At 46.9% G+C, this 20,198-nt stretch overlaps 1 protein-coding gene, 5 non-coding genes and 1 pseudogene across 6 annotated transcripts; all 7 read right to left on the bottom strand.

Moving 5' to 3' along the window:
* Nucleotides 1–1,137: 1,137 nt before the first annotated feature.
* Nucleotides 1,138–14,782, bottom strand: LOC144123955 (uncharacterized). The gene is made up of 5 exons (XM_077656659.1): nucleotides 14,662–14,782; nucleotides 12,052–12,061; nucleotides 11,775–11,958; nucleotides 2,487–3,080; nucleotides 1,138–1,173 (listed from the first exon to the last, which is right to left on the bottom strand). The coding sequence occupies exons 1-5, from the start codon at nucleotides 14,780–14,782 to the stop codon at nucleotides 1,138–1,140; spliced, it is 945 nt and encodes a 314-aa protein (XP_077512785.1).
* Nucleotides 14,783–14,879: 97 nt separating this feature from the next.
* On the bottom strand, nucleotides 14,880–15,780 carry LOC144123954 (uncharacterized; annotated as a pseudogene).
* Nucleotides 15,781–15,940: 160 nt separating this feature from the next.
* On the bottom strand, nucleotides 15,941–16,012 carry TRNAM-CAU (transfer RNA methionine (anticodon CAU)). Its single transcript has one exon. It is a non-coding gene; the product is annotated as a tRNA-Met (tRNA).
* Nucleotides 16,013–17,605: 1,593 nt separating this feature from the next.
* On the bottom strand, nucleotides 17,606–17,677 carry TRNAM-CAU (transfer RNA methionine (anticodon CAU)). Its single transcript has one exon. It is a non-coding gene; the product is annotated as a tRNA-Met (tRNA).
* A 1,222-nt stretch (nucleotides 17,678–18,899) lies between these two features.
* On the bottom strand, nucleotides 18,900–18,971 carry TRNAM-CAU (transfer RNA methionine (anticodon CAU)). Its single transcript has one exon. It is a non-coding gene; the product is annotated as a tRNA-Met (tRNA).
* Nucleotides 18,972–19,247: 276 nt separating this feature from the next.
* TRNAM-CAU (transfer RNA methionine (anticodon CAU)) lies at nucleotides 19,248–19,319 on the bottom strand. Its single transcript has one exon. It is a non-coding gene; the product is annotated as a tRNA-Met (tRNA).
* Nucleotides 19,320–19,421: 102 nt separating this feature from the next.
* On the bottom strand, nucleotides 19,422–19,493 carry TRNAM-CAU (transfer RNA methionine (anticodon CAU)). The gene has a single exon. It is a non-coding gene; the product is annotated as a tRNA-Met (tRNA).
* Nucleotides 19,494–20,198: the final 705 nt, after the last annotated feature.

Raw genomic sequence — 20,198 nt, 5'->3', positions numbered from 1 at the left:
TGCATTGCATCTAAGGCTTTCTTTACTTCCTATTTCGCTACTGGCGGGATGACGCGTTGCTATGCTCTACTGTCTCTCTCATTAACGCTCTGATTACATTCACAACTGTATAGATTTGTGTATAACTCTTCGACTACTTTAACTATCTTAGCCATATTGCTGATGACAATGCCCTCCTTGTTTCTTAACGCATACATCTGATTTTTACCAATGCCTGGTTTCCTCTTCAACGCTTTCAGGCTACCGGCGTTCTTTAGAGCATGCTCCATCCTCTCCATATTCAACTTTTTTATGTCGCTACCCCCCCCCTTTCACTTATTTATTAATTTCGATAACTATGCTAGTTCTATCCTGCCTGTAGGGTTAGACGCCTTCTTGCTTCGGCGTTTCTTAATCAGATCTTTCGTCTCCTGAGATAGCTTTCCGGTATGCTGTCGAACCGTCCTTCCGCCTACTTCTACTGCGCTCTCTGTAATGATGGGTGTTAGATTATCGTTCATTGTTTGGACATTAGGATCGTCTTCCTCAGTTAAGGCTGTGTATCTGTTCTGCAGCGATATCCTGAATTCCTCTATATTCCCTCTTATCGCTAACTCGTTAATTGATTTCTTTATTAGCTTCTTGCGTTCCCTTCTCAAGTCTGAGCTAATTCGAGACGTTACCATTCTGTGGTCGCTACAGCGCACCTTTTCGAGGACGTCCACATCCTGAAGGATGCCAGGTTGAACGCATTGGTATTGTTTTTCTACTCTTCAAGCATCGCTTACAGGCCAGAAGTTTCGAGCACCGGTTGGCTATATGACGATCGCTCACGTATAGGGGGCTACTCGCCGCGGTGGCTCTGGCTTTGGTGCTCACATGCCGACCCCAGTGAAGTCAAAATACACAAATGGTCTGCTGCACTGCGGTGTCACCGCATGGTGAACAAGTCCAATGGGCAAAATTATTCCCAAGCCCTGCAAAACGGCGCCTGTTAGTGTCAATGTGTCGCATCAGGATCTGGAACTCCAGAATGTATAATCTGAATCCAAGGGGTGCTGATACCAAATGTTCGATCTGTAGACGCCAATTTATTTCATAAGACTACTTACACCTCTGCTAAGTACATAATTAAATATATTTCTACCCGGAATAAATTTACTCTGCCAGGCTCAGAAGTCTTACATTCTGCAGCTGAGATGGCATGCCAGCAGGGCGAGCAGACGAGGACAAATACAGAAATTTCAGTGTTAGTCCGATTGGTTGCTTCTGTGCTTATTTGGCAGGGTCATTACTACACGGTGTCGCTTAAGAAAGTTTTCTTTGTTAACTCACAAACCCTGTCTGTTTTCTACATGTGTTCTTCAGTATTGATACATGGCGATCTGCATCAGTGTCAGCAACACGCAACATCGGCAAGGTCTATATAAGTCGAAATTGGCCTGTACCCGACTCTGAGCATGAAGATTCCTTGCTTACCTCCAAATGGTACGAATGGAGTAAGGGTAACCAATGGCAGATCAAGGTAAACGTTTACAGCTATCATGTTAAACAGACAAGATCTAAAAAAAATATATTGAACGGCTTCTGCTCCATAGGTATTCATTTAGCGTCGCACTTAGCGGACTCAAAAGAAGCACGTGATCATGTTTACGCACGATGGCGCAGTGCTGTCGGGTGTATAAAGAAAACTGCTCATTATTGTGCTTGTTTTGATGCCCCACATGATGCGTTTGAGAAACGGTACAAGGCTGCTGTGCTGCGGTGCCGAAAAAACTGGGGCCACGGATTCATAGCTCATATAAAAAAGAAAGAGGGTAGGAAAAGAAGGCCAAAACGATAGCAGAGCGTGGTTTCGATCCACGGACCTCTGGGTTATGGGCCCAGCACGCTTCAACTGCGCCACACTGCTCTTTTTTTTCTTTATTGCCTGGCTTTGGCTCATAACATTTAACCAAAAAAAACCATTCAACAAAAAACACACAAAACACTATGTACATAAGACACTGTCGTGGCCAGCCAGCATGAGTCTGGCTTCGTCATTCTAAAATTCACGAAGCATACAGAGCGGCTCTAGCCTCGAGAGCCACTCGGGAGGCTCACTGCTCATTGCGCTGCACTGCAACGTAGCCTATATTAGAATGCAATTGTAGTACAGATTGAATCCTACTGTTGGAAAAAGAGGATAGAAGAAAAAAAAACCAAAACAATAGCAGAGCGTGGTTTCGATCCACGGACCTCTGGGTAATGGGCCCAGCACGCTTCCAATGCGCCACTCTGCTGAGTTTTTTTTCTTTATTGCATGGAAGAACTTCTGTAGGAAGGAGGAAACTTCAATCAGACTAGTTCGGGTCTCAAGTTACCGGGCTGCTTAATATGAGCCCCCCATAGCCCTAACTCACCACTGCATCCCCATCAAAACATCAAAATTCAGGGAGGCACACACAAGCATCTAGGCACGGCAGCCAGCTTGGAGGTTCGTCGTGAGCAGCATATACACTCCTCACCAACGCACACTGTTCCCGAAACACAGATTTGGACGATCTTGGTGGCTCGGCATGTCTGTCCATCATACGGCTTTTCCAAAGACTGAATAGTCCCATCAACACAAACACGTCATAAGGCACAACAGAGTTTTTGTCAACAGGCAGAAATCTAATAGTGTATGATGTAATTTCAATGTCCTTCTTAAGAGTTCGTTGTAGTATGTCCCAAAAGAACATGGCATCACGGCACAGGATGAAGCAATGATCAATTGTCTCAGGCACGTTACACAGACGACAATTCACATTCCAGGGTACAAACATCCCCTTGTCATTAACAAATGTCTTGACAGGCAGCGTCGCTGTGTGTAGTTTGAAAAAGAACGTTTTAGAGGCTGCCTGAATGCACATCCGCCTAACACGCTTTAGAACACTGATGTCCAAAGACCCCAAATAAGGCTGCCGATACAATGGTGTAGGGAACAAAGACTCAGTGAGAGCCTGGGTCATCTGCTTTCTCGAGAGGCTATACAGGTAATCTAAAGAGAAGCGCACAGTGAGAAAATTGAAAGTGTCAGCAACCTCCTTAAGAAATCCCCATAAAGTCCCCTCACGAGCCTGCACAGTCGGTGCGAATAAGTAAGGCAAATGAAAACTAAGCCGCCTAATGAGCACAGCTACCAGAAACGGGTCGTTTGCCGATTTGAAAAAGAAAAAACGGGAAACGAGTTGATGCACGAACAGGTGAACAAGGCCCACTCCACCACCCTCTAAGGGAAGGAACAAGTTGTCACGCCTCATCGGCTCCCATTGAGAGCGCCAAACGAATGCTGCAAATATTCTATGTTTTGCTTGCACCTTCCCCCTCGCACAATGCAGGACTTGAAGGACATACGCGAGCTTTGCAAACAAAAAAATGTTACAGACCTGTGCCCTCGCAAACACTTAGAGTTCCCTACCCATCCAAGCCTGTGTTTGCCGCCGTAGAGTTACAGTTTGTGAATCCCAGTAGGCTGTACTGTTGCGAACTTGGTGCAGCGGAACGCCTAGGTACTCAAGAGGCTACAGTTCCAGCACATACCACCGAAGTGGCTTGGCCTAGTTCCCCAATGACCCAACCAAAAGCCTTTGGATTTCTCTAAATTAAGAGCCGCGCCTGATACATCGCAGAACTGTTTAGTCAAGTTTAGAGCCTCGAGTACACTCTTTTTGTCAGAACAAAAGAGGGCGACATCATCAGCGTAAGCTAAAACTTTAACTTCACATTGAGCCAGAGAGAAACCGCGGATAGCTGCGCTGTTAATTATACTGAGACAGAGGGGTTCCAGATATAGGGCAAACAACAATGGAGACAGTGGACATCCTTGACGAACAGATGCTTCTAGTGGTACTGGTTTCGTTAGCTCCTGATTAACAATAACCCTTGTATAGGAGTTCTTATAGCACAGCCTTATGCCTTTGAGCAAGACGTCACCAATATTTGCATACTCCAAGACCGCGAACAAGAAATCGTGCCGAACTTTATCAAACGCCTTAGCCAAGTCAATTTGAATCAGAGCTACTTGGCCTATCTCATCTGATACTGTCTCTAATACTGAACGTGCAATATGGATATGGGTTTGAATACTGCGGCCTCTAATACCACAGACCTGATGCGGACCTATCAAGTCCATAATGACGAGCTGCAGACGACTGCTAAGAACCTTGGCAAAAATTTTGTAATCAACATTGCAAAGAGAAATTGGACGATATCCCTCAACAGTTTTCAACCGATTAGTATCTTTGCTTTTGGGAATTAATATTGTGTGCCCAGAATAAAAAGTGGGAGGCAGGACACCCACATCATAAGATGCTTTGAAAACTTCCATCAAAACAGGCACTAGGCAAAGCGAAAATGTTTTATAGAATTCGCTAGTAATACCATCTGGCCCAGGAGATTTCTGGCTCTGCAGGGCAGAAATGACTGATTGAATTTCATCCAAAGTGATAGGTCCCTTCACTATAGCAAAATTCTCATCATCAAGTCGAGGGAAGTTTCCGAGCAAGGAACTGTAATCGAAACCCTGACTTGGATCTTCGCAACTGCCAAACAGCTTCCGATAATAGTCGAAGAAAGCAGCAAGAATACCAGCCGCATCACTGTATGTGCAATCACCATACTGAATTTCCAATATTTCCTTCGCAAGAGCATTCTCTCTTTCATCACTCACGGCCCGACGAGAAGGTTGCTCATCCAGAAACCTTCGGGACCTAGATCGTATCAAGGCCCCCTTATATCTGTCTGTCGCAAATTGCTGAAGCTGTGCTTTTACGTTATTAATCTCTTCGAGATAGGCACCCGGGCTTACCCTCTCTAGGTCATGTAGCTCCGTTAGGGTGCGCCCAAGCTCACGAAGGTGGTGTCTCTTCAGGAAAGCGATTCTTGCTGAGGCCTCAATTGCCAAGTTTTTGATCTCCTGTTTAAACAAGTCCCACTTTTGAAAAATGGAAAGATCACGGCGTGACCATACGTCCTTCAAACAAGTAGGTACAGCACGCTGAAAGATTTCGTCTGAGAGCAGACAGTTATTCACCTTCCACAACTCCCATCGAGGGTGAAGTACATGCCGAGTGTACTTTCCTATCTGAAGAGACACCATACAGTGGTCACTGAAGAAAATGGGCCGCACCCAGTAGCCAAACACACTTGCTAATGCGTCAACAGAAACGTAAATTCTGTCAAGGCGTGCATTAGAGGAAAACTGAAAATGAGTGAAATGTATACTGTCGCCTTTTTCCTGCCCCACATCCACAAGACTATATTCAGAAACCAAATCGGTAAGTAATGCAGCACTATGGTCGAATCCCTTAGATACCACTGAACGGTCCTCATCCCTACAAACGCAATTAAAATCTCCCAACAATATAATTTTGCGGTCCGTGCACAAATGTTCAACTAATGACAGAAAAAAAAGCCTTCTATCGCGCTGCTTTGTGGGGGCATAAACACAAATAATCCGCCACTGTACACGTGAAATTGTGAGATCACAGCATATAAGTCGCCCCTCGTCATCTATGCAATAAGACATGGCTGTCATCTCTAGCGTGTTCGCCAGGAATAGCATACAACCTCCGGATAAGCCTCTCGCGTGGCTAACAATAATGCTGTATTCCGACAAAAAAGGCTCAAGAGCAGCTGCTGTCTCTTCATCAGAGGACAACTTTGTTTCCTGGATAGCGGCTACACACACACTCCATTTCTTTAAAAGATACCGTACCTGCTGTTGCCTCCTACGATTACGCATACCCCTAACGTTAAGGGTAGCGACTTGATATGCTGCGACGCTCGCCATTTTGGTGCCAGTCTTAACAAACGCCATCCCCTGGAATGTGGTGGCCCGCCGCCAAATTGGCGGCCTCTCGGGCAGACATCGCCCTCCTCTTTAACACCACCCTTCCCGTGGCCTCTACACATTGTGCCTTCTGGTCAGCGCCATCGATACACACCTCGTCAGCATCTGCAGGACGTTTCAGAGGTGCGGTGCTGTCCATGTCTTCCTCTGAGACAGCCAAGGCCTCGGCCCACGAACCCGAAGGGAGCACATCACTCGCTGCCACACTGACTGCCGACAGAGAACCTGACACACCCGAGATCGACGCCACACACGTCTCACCGTTACCCTCCAACGACGAAGCAGAATCAGCATCAGAGGAGGATCGGCGAGCATTCACTGGCTGTATCGCCTCGACTGACTCCACAGGAGGCATATCCGGACGTTGACCTGTGGCAACGAGGTGTTCCTGTGCAGCAAGTACAGCAGTCTCTGTAACACTCACGGGGGGGCCCGGGGCCTGCGGTTTTCGTCCTGGAGGCGTGGATGCTAGATGGCCAGTCGCTTCATATTCCGTGTTGTTTTGAGGTGTTGAAGTCTTCTGTTCCCCATCTATTCGATGCTCATGACTTAGTTCTCCGGTCGCGTCCACAACCTCAGACACATCCATAATGTGTTCTGATGCCACGTCATCTTCCCGTGACCACTGGCCTTGACGCAACCTGTCAGCGTAACTCAAGACACAGTTCTCCGCAGTATGGCCAAAGCGTCGGCACTGAGTGCATCGAGGCGTGCGACACTGGCGCCGGACATGTCCAACCCGGCTACAACGGAGGCACAGTGGAGGTCTCCCTGGGATAAGGACTAATGCCTGCACTCCATAAACATTAAGTGTGTGTGGAATGGTGCTAGCTGACACTCCATCCTTGAGTGTGAGGGAGAGTTCACGGTTCGCCGTTTCCATATGCTCCATCCCTGGGCACCGCCACTTTTCACGCTCCACAGACTGGACCGTGCCATAAGGCTCTAATGCTTCCACAATCCTCCGGTGTTCCATAAAGCGGGGAAGCCAAAGGAGCTTAACCTTGACGTTCTTAGTATCCGGGTCAAACACCATGCACCGCAGTCCTTTGACAGGAAACTCCGCTTTGTTAACAAGCTTCTGTTTGGAAGAACTACTCTCGCAGGTAACCATCCACACGTGGCTCATTTGGTATTGACCAATGCACAAAATTTCCCGGAGATCCATTATCTGTGCGAGTGCGTCACGGAAGTCAGGTGCTCGGTACGGGCGACCCTTAAGGTCAGCATGCAGGAAAACGGTATTAAGGACAACATTACCGGTTGGCAATCGGGGAAGGACAACTTTGTACGAGTCCGTAGTGTCCTGAGACGTCGGTAGACCTCGGCCAACGGCCGATGCGCTGTTTCCAGCATGGAGCATGTTGAAACACAGCCGCTGATTGAAACACACTCCGCTGATTGCGCTGTACTGCAACGTAGCCTATATTAGAATGCAATTGTAGTACAGATTGAATCATACTGTTGAAAAAAGAGGATAGAAGAAAAAACCAAAACAACAGCAGAGCGTGGTGTCAATCCACGGACCTCTGGGTTATGGGTCCAGCACGCTTCCACTGCGCCACTCTGCTTTTTTCTTTATTGCCTGGCTTTGGCTCATAACATTTAACCAAAAAAAAACATTCAACAAAAAACACACAAAACACTATGTACATAAGACACGGTCGTGGTCAGCCAGCATGAGTCGCTCTGTATGCTTCGTGAATTTTAGAATCACTGCGCCACTCTGCTGATTGCGCTGCACTGCAACGTAGCCTATATTAGAATGCAATTGTAGTACAGATTGAATCCTACTGTTGAAAAAAGAGGATAGAAGAAAAAAACCAAAACAATAGCAGAGCGTGGTTTCGATCCACGGACCTCTGGGTTATGGGCCCAGCACGCTTCCACTTCGCCACTCTGCTTTCTTTTTTCTTTATTGCCTGGCTTTGGCTCATAACATTTAACCAAAAAAAAAACATTCAACAAAAAACACACAAAACACTATGTACATAAGACACTGTCGTGGTCAGCCAGCATGAGTCTGGCTTCGTCATTCTAAAATTCAGGGAGCATACAGAGCGGCTCTAGCCTCGAGAGCCACTCGGGAGGCTCCGCAGCTGCTTTCTGAATGGCCAGAAAGCAGTCCATTCTTTCCCGAAAATAAATTCGGGCAGGTTGTGCGTCTTTGTCACAATAATAGCCTGCCATTCTGGAGCCACTCTGCTGATTGCCCTCCACAGCAACGTACCCTATATTAGAATGCAAATTGTAGTACAGATTCAATCCTACTGTTGAAAAAAGAGGATACAAGGAAAAAACCAAAACAATAGCAGAGCGTGGTTTCTAACCACGGACCTCTGGGTTATGGGCCCAGCACGCTTCCACTGCGCCACTCTGCTGATTGCACTGCACTGCAACGTACCCTATATTAGAATGCAAATTGTAGTACAGATTCAATCCTACTGTTGAAAAAAGAGGATACAAGGAAAAAACCAAAACAATAGCAGAGCGTGGTTTCTATCCACGGACCTCTGGGTTATGGGCCCAGCACGCTTCCACTGCGCCGCTCTGCTGATTGCACTGCACTGCAACGTACCCTATATTAGAATGCAAATTGTAGTACAGATTCAATCCTACTGTTGAAAAAAGAGGATACAAGGAAAAAACCAAAACAATAGCAGAGCGTGGTTTCTATCCACGGACCTCTGGGTTATGGGCCCAGCACGCTTCCACTGCGCCACTCTGCTGATTGCACTGCACTGCAACGTACCCTATATTAGAATGCAAATTGTAGTACAGATTCAATCCTACTGTTGAAAAAAGAGGATACAAGGAAAAAACCAAAACAATAGCAGAGCGTGGTTTCTAACCACGGACCTCTGGGTTATGGGCCCAGCACGCTTCCACTGCGCCACTCTGCTGATTGCACTGCACTGCAACGTACCCTATATTAGAATGCAAATTGTAGTACAGATTCAATCCTACTGTTGAAAAAAGAGGATACAAGGAAAAAACCAAAACAATAGCAGAGCGTGGTTTCTATCCACGGACCTCTGGGTTATGGGCCCAGCACGCTTCCACTGCGCCACTCTGCTGATTGCGCTGCACTGCAACGAACCCTATATTAGAATGCAAATTGTAGTACAGATTCAATCCTACTGTTGAAAAAAGAGGATACAAGGAAAAAACCAAAACAATAGCAGAGCGTGGTTTCTATCCACGGACCTCTGGGTTATGGGCCCAGCACGCTTCCACTGCGCCGCTCTGCTGATTGCACTGCACTGCAACGTACCCTATATTAGAATGCAAATTGTAGTACAGATTCAATCCTACTGTTGAAAAAAGAGGATACAAGGAAAAAACCAAAACAATAGCAGAGCGTGGTTTCTATCCACGGACCTCTGGGTTATGGGCCCAGCACGCTTCCACTGCGCCACTCTGCTGATTGCGCTGCACTGCAACGAACCCTATATTAGAATGCAAATTGTAGTACAGATTCAATCCTACTGTTGAAAAAAGAGGATACAAGGAAAAAACCAAAACAATAGCAGAGCGTGGTTTCTATCCACGGACCTCTGGGTTATGGGCCCAGCACGCTTCCACTGCGCCGCTCTGCTGATTGCACTGCACTGCAACGTACCCTATATTAGAATGCAAATTGTAGTACAGATTCAATCCTACTGTTGAAAAAAGAGGATACAAGGAAAAAACCAAAACAATAGCAGAGCGTGGTTTCTATCCACGGACCTCTGGGTTATGGGCCCAGCACGCTTCCACTGCGCCACTCTGCTGATTGCGCTGCACTGCAACGAACCCTATATTAGAATGCAAATTGTAGTACAGATTCAATCCTACTGTTGAAAAAAGAGGATAGAAGAAAAAAACCAAAACAATAGCAGAGCGTGGTTTCTATCCACGGACCTCTGGGTTATGGGCCCAGCACGCTTCCACTGCGCCGCTCTGCTGATTGCACTGCACTGCAACGTACCCTATATTAGAATGCAAATTGTAGTACAGATTCAATCCTACTGTTGAAAAAAGAGGATACAAGGAAAAAACCAAAACAATAGCAGAGCGTGGTTTCTATCCACGGACCTCTGGGTTATGGGCCCAGCACGCTTCCACTGCGCCACTCTGCTGATTGCGCTGCACTGCAACGAACCCTATATTAGAATGCAAATTGTAGTACAGATTCAATCCTACTGTTGAAAAAAGAGGATACAAGGAAAAAACCAAAACAATAGCAGAGCGTGGTTTCTATCCACGGACCTCTGGGTTATGGGCCCAGCACGCTTCCACTGCGCCGCTCTGCTGATTGCACTGCACTGCAACGTACCCTATATTAGAATGCAAATTGTAGTACAGATTCAATCCTACTGTTGAAAAAAGAGGATACAAGGAAAAAACCAAAACAATAGCAGAGCGTGGTTTCTATCCACGGACCTCTGGGTTATGGGCCCAGCACGCTTCCACTGCGCCACTCTGCTGATTGCGCTGCACTGCAACGAACCCTATATTAGAATGCAAATTGTAGTACAGATTCAATCCTACTGTTGAAAAAAGAGGATAGAAGAAAAAAACCAAAACAATAGCAGAGCGTGGTTTCTATCCACGGACCTCTGGGTTATGGGCCCAGCACGCTTCCACTGCGCCACTCTGCTGATTGCGCTGCACTGCAACGAACCCTATATTAGAATGCAAATTGTAGTACAGATTCAATCCTACTGTTGAAAAAAGAGGATACAAGGAAAAAACCAAAACAATAGCAGAGCGTGGTTTCTATCCACGGACCTCTGGGTTATGGGCCCAGCACGCTTCCACTGCGCCGCTCTGCTGATTGCACTGCACTGCAACGTACCCTATATTAGAATGCAAATTGTAGTACAGATTCAATCCTACTGTTGAAAAAAGAGGATACAAGGAAAAAACCAAAACAATAGCAGAGCGTGGTTTCTATCCACGGACCTCTGGGTTATGGGCCCAGCACGCTTCCACTGCGCCACTCTGCTGATTGCGCTGCACTGCAACGAACCCTATATTAGAATGCAAATTGTAGTACAGATTCAATCCTACTGTTGAAAAAAGAGGATAGAAGAAAAAAACCAAAACAATAGCAGAGCGTGGTTTCGATCCACGGACCTCTGGGTTATGGGCCCAGACCGCTTCCACTGCGCCACACTTTTTTTTTTGCTGACTTTGACATTCAAAAACACATAAGATGAACGATTAAAACGTGTCGGCAGACCTTTGCCTGACAGGGCATGTTAAAATTTTTTTCAGTCTTGCCAAATCATCAAGCACATCGATCCATTTTGGTTGTTCAGGGAGGGCCTTATACGCCTCCCTAAATCGCACAACATTTTGAATGAAATGTTCCCGTACAGGTTTCACTTGTTCATCTGCATTGTTAAACTCCATTCTGGTTTTCCACAAGCTGTGAAGTCCCAGGAGCATTACTGCATCAAATGGAAAATCATCTGTTTTTTGAAAAGGTAGAAATCTTATGCCATATGCATCTAATGGTAGGTCTTTCTTTAAAGTTCTCTGAAGGACATCCCAGAAAAAAATGGGATCCCAACAGTCCAAAAACATGTTCAATGGTTTCCGGTTTGTGGCTCAGGAAACAGTTTGTTGACCAAGGGACGAAAAGACCTTTATCGTGCATCCACGTTTTCACTGATAAGGTATTAGTGTGGAGTTTAAAGAAAAAGGATTTGATCGCTGGCAATATTGGCATCTTCTTAACTCTTTTAAGTACATCAGCTGGGCCTGCAATGTGTGGCAAACGATATATCGGCAGAGGAAGCATTGTGTCCGCTAAGTCCACGTACAATTTTTTTTTCTTGACATTACACAAATACTCCATGGAAAACCGAACATGCAGCATTCTGTACGCGAGCACAACTTCTTTAAGGTACCCTCTTATCGCACCATTTACATGTACCGAACTTACAAGAAGGTCAGGAAGAAGTCGACAAAGCCGTACTTGCATTACGGTCCGGAGGAAGACATCATTTTCATCCCGTAGGTACATGAAACGCGAGACAACTTGTCTCAAAAATAAATGCGCCAGGCCAAGCCCACCTTTCTTAACAGAAAGAAACAATTTTGTTCGACTCGTCCTTTCCCAGGTCGAAGCCAAAATAAAAACCGCAAATACACGATGAAGTTTTTGAATGCTTTCCCGGGAAGCACTGAGCACATTCATCACATACCACACTTTAGCTGTAAGGAACAGGTTGCAGATAATGGCACGCGAAAAGATCGATAACTGTCTCCCTTGCCATGCATCACTTCTTTCCTTGGCCCTCGATGCTTGATCAAGCCAGTACGGATCTGGGTCCCGGTAACTGTCAAGGGGTACTCCTAAATACAACGCTGGAGTGGTGGACCAGCGCATCCGAGAATAGTGTTCAGGCGTGACGTCCCAGCCACCGTGCCAGAATCCGATGCTTTTTTCCCAGTTGATCAGGGCTCCAGTGCAGCTACAAAATTTGTGCACTACGTTCGTTACCTCAGAAATACTTTCTGTATTTGCACAAAATACAGCGATGTCATCAGCATAAGCCAAGATCTTTACGTGCGCTGATTGCAGCCTGATACCCGTTATGCATTCATTATTCCGGATGGCCAAGCAAAGTGGCTCAAGGTACGCCGCGAACAGCAATGGCGACAGGGGACAACCCTGTCTTATAGAAGATCGCACTTGCAGGCTGTCAGTGAGTTCGCCGTTCACAACAATCTGAGTCGTACAGTTTGCGTATGCCATTCTAACACCTTCTGTTATTATTCGGCCAACATTCGCATGCTCTAGTACGGCAAACAGGACGTCATGAGACACCCGGTCAAAGGCTTTTGCAGATCTAGTTGTATCATCGCCACTCGGTCATCAAAAGAGTCACTGCATTCTAGAATGGACCGCGCCAGGTGTATGTTCGTAGCGATACTTCGACCTTTTATGCCAAACGTTTGGTGCGTGCCTACAGTCGATGTTATAACACTCTGCAGACTCTTCGCCAACACCTTCATGAAAATCTTGTAGTCGACGTTTGTGAGGCTTATCGGGCGATAAGACCCCACCATCAGGAGCTTTTCAGCATCATCGGTTTTATGAATGAGCACTATGTGCGAAGTTGTGAAGGACAGCGGAACACGTTTTTTCTCATAACTTTCAACGACAATGACTTGCAGTATCTGGGCTATTGCAGTTTTGAAAGCTTTGTAGAAAGCTGCTCCCAGGCCGTCGGGGCCAGGAGCTTTACCGGTTGGCAATGCATCTATCGCGTCCTCTATTTCTTGCAAGGAAATCGTCTGTTCGAGCGGTATTTTGATTTCTTCGTCAAGTTTCGGCATAAGTGGTAGAAATTCGCAATGGAAGCCCCTTTCCGCGAATGACCCAGCATATCTTTGAAGTGATCACAGATTGTTTCCTTGATTACGCCACTGTCTGCCGAAACCCCTGCCCCAGTGTTTATTTGTCATATTTGCTTTCGGCACGAGTATCGTTTTTCATCGGATATCGCTCGTTTTGTTGGTGTTTCCCCTGCCCATAGCTGCTCAGTTCGCGCCCGAATAACTGCCGCAGTATACTTATCGGCGTCCATTTTTTCCAGCTGGGCTTTGACATCCCTGATTTCATTAAAGCATGTGCCTGGTTGTGCGCTTTCTATACACGTGAGGTATTCAAGCTGTTCACGAAGCTCTGCTTCCTTTTGTTTCTCGGCATATTTCAACTGCGTACCTTTTTCAATCGCTCTTATTTTTACCCTTTGCTTAAACTCCTCCCACTCTGCAGCGAAGTTCGACGGTTGCGCTGTAATTAGCTTCTCTAGTTCTTGCTTTACTTCCTTAGCGAATCCTTCGTCCTCCAACAACTTATTATTTAATTTCCATAAATGCTAATTAAACCGCTTTTTGCTTTGCTGCCTGCCAAAGGTTGTAATCACTAGGGCGTGGTCACTGAAAGCCACAGGTCTGACATCATACAATGTGCATAGTGAAAAAAGTTCTGCCGACGCATACACTCTGTCCAATCGGGCATGGCTATTGCCCTGAAAATGGGTATACCGTGTGCAAGGGCCATTGGTGAAAACACTTCCAATATCTTCTAAATAATGGCCATGGACCAATTCGTTCAAGACATCAGCACTCCTATCTCTCACAAACGCACTTCTTGCACGATCGGTAGCCTGACAGACGCAGTTGAAATCGCCCAGTAGGATTAGTACTTTGTCACAGTTTAGGTATGTCTCAAAGCGGTCAAAAAACACTCTTCGCTCGGACTCCGCATTTGGTGCATACACACAAATAACTCGGAACTCAACGCCAGAGTACAAAAAATCAACAAGAAGACGGCCGCTATCACACGAGAAAAGTGACTGCACCGTAATACCGAAATTATTGCGAAGAAAAAGTACGCAGCCGCCAGAGGCACCTACAGAAGGACACACACATACTTCAAAGTGCGTACGGAAAACTGACACCACACGTTCTGTAGCTTCTTGGCTTTCAATTTTAGTTTCTTGTATTGCAACTACGCGCACATTGTTGTCTAAAAGAAGGCGACTGAGCTGGCATTGTCGCCTTCTTGCTGCAAGGCCTCGCACGTTTAAAGTGGCTACACGCAGTGCTTCAGTTAAAATGAGAGCCATATCGAGAGAAAAAAAACGCCTTACTTTATGGTGTCTGCCTTCGCGCCACGCCTAAAAAAAAAATCCCCAGACCCCATAACGGGCTCTAGGCATGAAACTACGGAGGCGGTTTCCCCGCCTGCCGTGTTTCGGACGAAGTGTTCGGCCGCGTCTTCAAGGTCGGCCGCCTCATACCTGCGGCTTTAGACGGCGGCTCGTCTCCGCCATTGCCGTCCTGTTGAAGCGCCATGCTCTCACCGTCGTCGTGCGGGCGCTTTCCCGCCGCTAGGTTAGCCGCCTCGGAAGACATGTCCATGCTCACAGGGTCAGGAGGAATGGAAGGAGCCCCAGTAGCGACTGGGGATTTCACCTCGCCCTCCGACCTCGGCCCTGCGTCCTGGCGAGGAGCTGGTTCACGTACGTATGGTTACGCCCTCCTCAGCAACAATTTTGTCCTGTTGCGATGTCTCCACGGCATTCGTCTCGACCGCCGCTGTCGCAGTAGTAGCGGCAGACGTCTCTTCCATATCCGCCGCGTCTATGAGCAAGGCTGAAGCGTCCTGAGTGTTAACGGACCCGGTGACTTTTGCGTAGGTACGCTCGCACTGGCTGTCCTCGTGGCCGAACCCTCGACAAGCACCGCACCGCGGTATGCGGCACTCCCGGCGTATGTGGCCCGTGCCACGGCAGCGAAGGCAGAGCGGAGCCCTGCCCGGCACGACCACGACAGCCAGCTCACCGGCGACGCTCACCTGGTGCGGAATGTCGTCGAGCTTCACTCCCGGTTTCAGCTTCAGGGTGACGAGCCAAGTAGTGGAGCCTTTGTCTGCCATACCCTGCACTCGCCACCGCTCGCGGGCAACGTCAGTCACCTTGCCAAATGCAGCGAAGGTGAGCTTCACGTCGTCGTCAGGAACACTGCAAAAGCCAGTGGACTTTCATGCGCACGTCTTGGTTAGCTGGGTCGATGACGAGACACCGGCACTTTTTCACAACGAGCTCACCAGCACTCACAATTTTTTTCACGGCGTCTTCATCCTTAAACGTAACCGCCCACACGTGGCTCATCCTGTAGGCTCCGATGGCGATTACTTCCGGCAGGAGCGATAACTCAGCCAGAACATCGCGAAAATCTTCCACCCGGTATGGGCGTGCCCTTATATCACAGTGCAAAAAAACTGTGTTGGCAACAAAACGCCCTGTAGGCAAACTCGGTAGACCTACCTTGTATTCAGCACCTGTCGAAGAAAAAGCACCAAAAGAGCTGTTTCCGCGCCCCTGCTGGGCCGCTGACGCCGCTCCGACGGAGCTCATGATAACGCGTCCGTTCGCTAGCACGGCCGGAAGCAGAATACACTGCGCCACTATGCTGATTGCCCTGCACAGCAACGTAGCCTGTATTTGCAGGCAAATTGTAGTACAGATTGAATACTACTGTTGAAAAAAAAAGGATAGAAGGAAAAAACCAAAACAATAGCAGAGCGTGGTTTCGATCCACGGACCTCTGGGTTATGGGCCCAGCACGCTTCCACTGCGCCACTCTGCTGATTGCCCTGCACAGAAACGTAGCCTATATTTGAAGGCAAATTGTAGCACAGATTGAATAATGCTGTTGAAAAAAAGGATAGAAGTAATTAACCAAAACAATAGCAGAGCGTGGTTTTGATCCACGGACCTCTGGGTTATGGGCCCAGCACGCTTCCACTGCGCCACTCTGCTTTTTTTTTCTTTATTGCCTGGCTTTGACCCATATCATTTACACAAAAAACACTCAACAAAAAACTCACAAAACGCTATGTACATACGACACTGTCGTGGTCAGCCATCATGAGTCTGGCTTCGTCATACTAAAATTCACGATGCATACAGAGCGGCTCTAGCCTCGCGAGCCACTCGGGAGGCTCCGCAGCTGCTTTCTGGATGGCCAGAAAGCAGTCCATTCTTTTCCGAAAATAAATTCGGGCAGGTCGTGCGTCTTTGTCACAATAATAGCGTGCCATTCTGGAGCGCCATATACTGTGGAGGCCCAAGAACATTATGAGATCAAATGGTACCCCATCCTCATTGTCTGTGCTTAAATAACGAATTCCCTGTGCGTCAAGTGGTAGCTCTTTCTTTATTGTCCTTTGTAACACATCCCAAAAATAAACCCCTTCCCAGCAATGCAAAAAAACATGGTCTATTGTTTCGGGCTGTTTACAAATTAAGCAGTTCGATCCCTACGGTAAAAAGAAATCCTTTCCTTCCAAAAACTTTTTAACTGGGAGTGTCCCGGTGTGTAATTTAAAAAAGAAGGTCTTTACTCCTCGTGGCACCTGCATTTTCTTTACCCTTTTTAAAACATCAGCTCCAGGACCTCCACTGTACAAGGCCCTGTACATAGGCTCTGGGAAAACAATATCACAAAGATCATGGTACAACTTCTTTCTTTTAGTTTTATACAAATAATCCCTACAAAAACGCGCTGAAAGAAACCTAACACTTGCTACAATCTCTGGCATGGATGGTGGCCATCCCACCCGGACCATTTTGCCAACGTACCGTGGGCGACGACACCGGGCAAGTATTTGGGCGTTCCGCTCGATGCTTATCGCGAAAGCGAGGAGTATTGGAAACAGCAAACGAAAGAAGCACGTGACAGAGCTGGAAAATGGAAAGGCACCAATCTCTCCATTTTCGCCAGAGCTACAGTCTGCAACCTGTTTTTTATTAGCAAGCTCTGGTATGTGATGCAGGTTTTGCATTGCTCTCGGGTGCACATTCAGAAGTTACACCGGATTTTTGCCGTCTTTATATGGGCTTCGGAATGGGAACGTTGCAGCCGAACGAACCTGTTCCGGCGGGTAAAAGACGGGGGGTTGGGGCTAGGGCACCTCTTTTTAAGGCAGCTGGTGAACCGTTTTTTGTTTTTTCGCGACGTCTCAGACCCGTTCTCGCGCACCGTGTGCCAGGTGAGGCTGCGGCGATTGCTGCCCGAGTTTGTTGTTACCACAGCAGAGCTCTCGGGTGGAATTTTTGGTTACTGCGCCACTCTGCTGATTGCACTGCACTGCAACGTACCCTATATTAGAATGCAAATTGTAGTACAGATTGAATCCTACTGTTGAAAAAAGAGGATAGAAGAAAAAAACCAAAACAATAGCAGAGCGTGGTTTCGATCCACGGACCTCTGGGTTATGGGCCCAGCACGCTTCCACTGCGCCACTCTGCTTTTTTTTTTTCTTTATTGCCTGGCTGCGACACATAACATTTACACAAAAAACACTCAACAAAAAACACACAAAACGCTATGTACATACGACACTGTCGTGGTCAGCCATCATGAGTCTGGCTTCGTCATACTAAAATTCACGAAGCATACAGAGCGGCTCTAGCCTAGAGAGCCACTCGGGAGGCTCCGCAGTTGCTTTCTGGATGGCCAGAAAGCAGTCCATTCTTTCCCGAAAATAAATGCGGGCAGGTCGTGCGTCTTTGTCACAATAATAGCCTGCCATTCTGGAGCGCCATATACTGTGGAGGCCCAAGAGCATTATGAGATCAAATGGTACCCCATCCTCATTGTCTGTGCTTAAATAACGAATTCCCTGCGCGTCAAGTGGTAGCTCTTTCTTTATTGTCCTTTGTAACACATCCCAAAAATAAACCCCTTCCCAGCAATGCAAAAAAACATGGTCTATTGTTTCGGGCTGTTTACAAATTAAGCAGTTCGATCCCCACGGTAAAAAGAAATCCTTTCCTTCCAAAAACTTTTTAACTGGGAGTGTCCCGGTGTGTAATTTAAAAAAGAAGGTCTTTACTCCTGGTGGCACCTGCATTTTCTTTACCCTTTTTAAAACATCAGCTCCAGGACCTCCACTGTACAAGGCCCTGTACATAGGCTCTGGGAAAACAATATCACAAAGATCATGGTACAACTTCTTTCTTTTAGTTTTATACAAATAATCGCTAGAAAAACGCGCTGAAAGAAACCTAACACTTGCTACAATCTCTTTGTAGTAACCAAAAATTCCACCCGAGAGCTCTTCTGTGGTAACAACAAACTCGGGCAGCAAACGCCGCAGCCTGACCTGGCAAACGGTGCGCAAGAACGGGTCTGAGACGTCGCGAAAAAACAAAAAACGGTTCACCAGCTGCCTTAAAAAGAGGTGCCCTAGCCTGACTGCACTGCACTGCAACGTACCCTATATTAGAATGCAAATTGTAGTACAGATTGAATCCTACTGTTGAAAAAAGAGGATAGAAGAAAAAAACCAAAACAATAGCAGAGCGTGGTTTCTAACCACGGACCTCTGGGTTATGGGCCCAGCACGCTTCCACTGCGCCACTCTGCTGATTGCACTGCACTGCAACGTACCCTATATTAGAATGCAAATTGTAGTACAGATTGAATCCTACTGTTGAAAAAAGAGGATAGAAGAAAAAAACCAAAACAATAGCAGAGCGTGGTTTCGATCCACGGACCTCTGGGTTATGGGCCCAGCACGCTTCCACTGCGCCACTCTGCTGATTGCACTGCACTGCAACGTACCCTATATTAGAATGCAAATTGTAGTACAGATTGAATCCTACTGTTGAAAAAAGAGGATAGAAGAAAAAAACCAAAACAATAGCAGAGCGTGGTTTCTAACCACGGACCTCTGGGTTATGGGCCCAGCACGCTTCCACTGCGCCACTCTGCTGATTGCGCTGCACTGCAACGTACCCTATATTAGAATGCAAATTGTAGTACAGATTCAATCCTACTGTTGAAAAAAGAGGATACAAGGAAAAAACCAAAACAATAGCAGAGCGTGGTTTCGATCCACGGACCTCTGGGTTATGGGCCCAGCACGCTTCCACTGCGCCACTCTGCTGATTGCACTGCACTGCAACGTACCCTATATTAGAATGCAAATTGTAGTACAGATTGAATCCTACTGTTGAAAAAAGAGGATAGAAGAAAAAAACCAAAACAATAGCAGAGCGTGGTTTCGATCCACGGACCTCTGGGTTATGGGCCCAGCACGCTTCCACTGCGCCACTCTGCTTTTTTTTTCTTTATTGCCTGGCTTTGACACAGAAAATTGCACATAACAAACAATCAGCAAAAGACAAACGCTATGTACACCCGACTCGAAGTCAGCCAGCATGAGTCTGACTTCGTCAACTTAAAATTCACGCAGTGTACAGAGTGGCTCTAGTCTTGAGAGCCACTCCGGAGGCTCCGCTGCGGCCTTCTGAATGGCCAGAAACATGTCCATACTTTCTCGAAAGTAGATTCGGGCAGGTCTTGCGTCTCTGTCACAGTGAAAGCCTGCCATTCTCGAGCGCCATATACAGTGGAGGCCTGTCAGCATTATTAAATCATAAGGCACCCCATCCTCATTTTCAACACATAAGTAACGGATGCCATACGGGTCTAGTGGAAATTCTTTCTTTAAGGTTCGCTGTAATACATCCCAAAAATAAACCCATCCCAACAGTGTAAAAATACATACTCTGCTGATTGCGCTGCACTGCAACGTACCCTATATTAGAATGCAAATTGTAGTACAGATTGAATCCTACTGTTGAAAAAAGAGGATAGAAGAAAAAGCAAAACAATAGCAGAGCGTGGTTTCTAACAACGGACCTCTGGGTTATAGGCCCAGCACGCTTCCACTGCGCCACTCTGCTTTTTTTCTTATAAACCGGTTTCTGCAGAGGCTCAGTTGGGCCTCCTGAACCTAGGCACGGCACCGGATGCCCTTCGC

This window comes from Amblyomma americanum, chromosome 3, assembly GCF_052857255.1.
Source record: "Amblyomma americanum isolate KBUSLIRL-KWMA chromosome 3, ASM5285725v1, whole genome shotgun sequence".
In the NCBI taxonomy this organism is placed as follows: domain Eukaryota; kingdom Metazoa; phylum Arthropoda; class Arachnida; order Ixodida; family Ixodidae; genus Amblyomma; species Amblyomma americanum.
The sequence above is the reverse complement of the archived record's forward strand: the minus strand, read 5'-3'. Positions and strand labels throughout refer to the sequence as shown.

Coding starts and splice junctions, on each gene's coding strand:
- LOC144123955 (XM_077656659.1), bottom strand. CDS start 14,782: ATGGACATGTCTTCCGAGGCGGCTAACCTAGCGGCGGGAAAGCGCCCG. Junction 3,081..11,774: donor TTCTTGTAAGTTCGGTACAT/GTAAATGGTGCG, acceptor CCGACTGTGCAG/GCTCGTGAGGGGACTTTATG. Junction 1,174..2,486: donor TTCGGGAACAGTGTGCGTTG/GTGAGGAGTGTA, acceptor ATGCCATCTCAG/CTGCAGAATGTAAGACTTCT.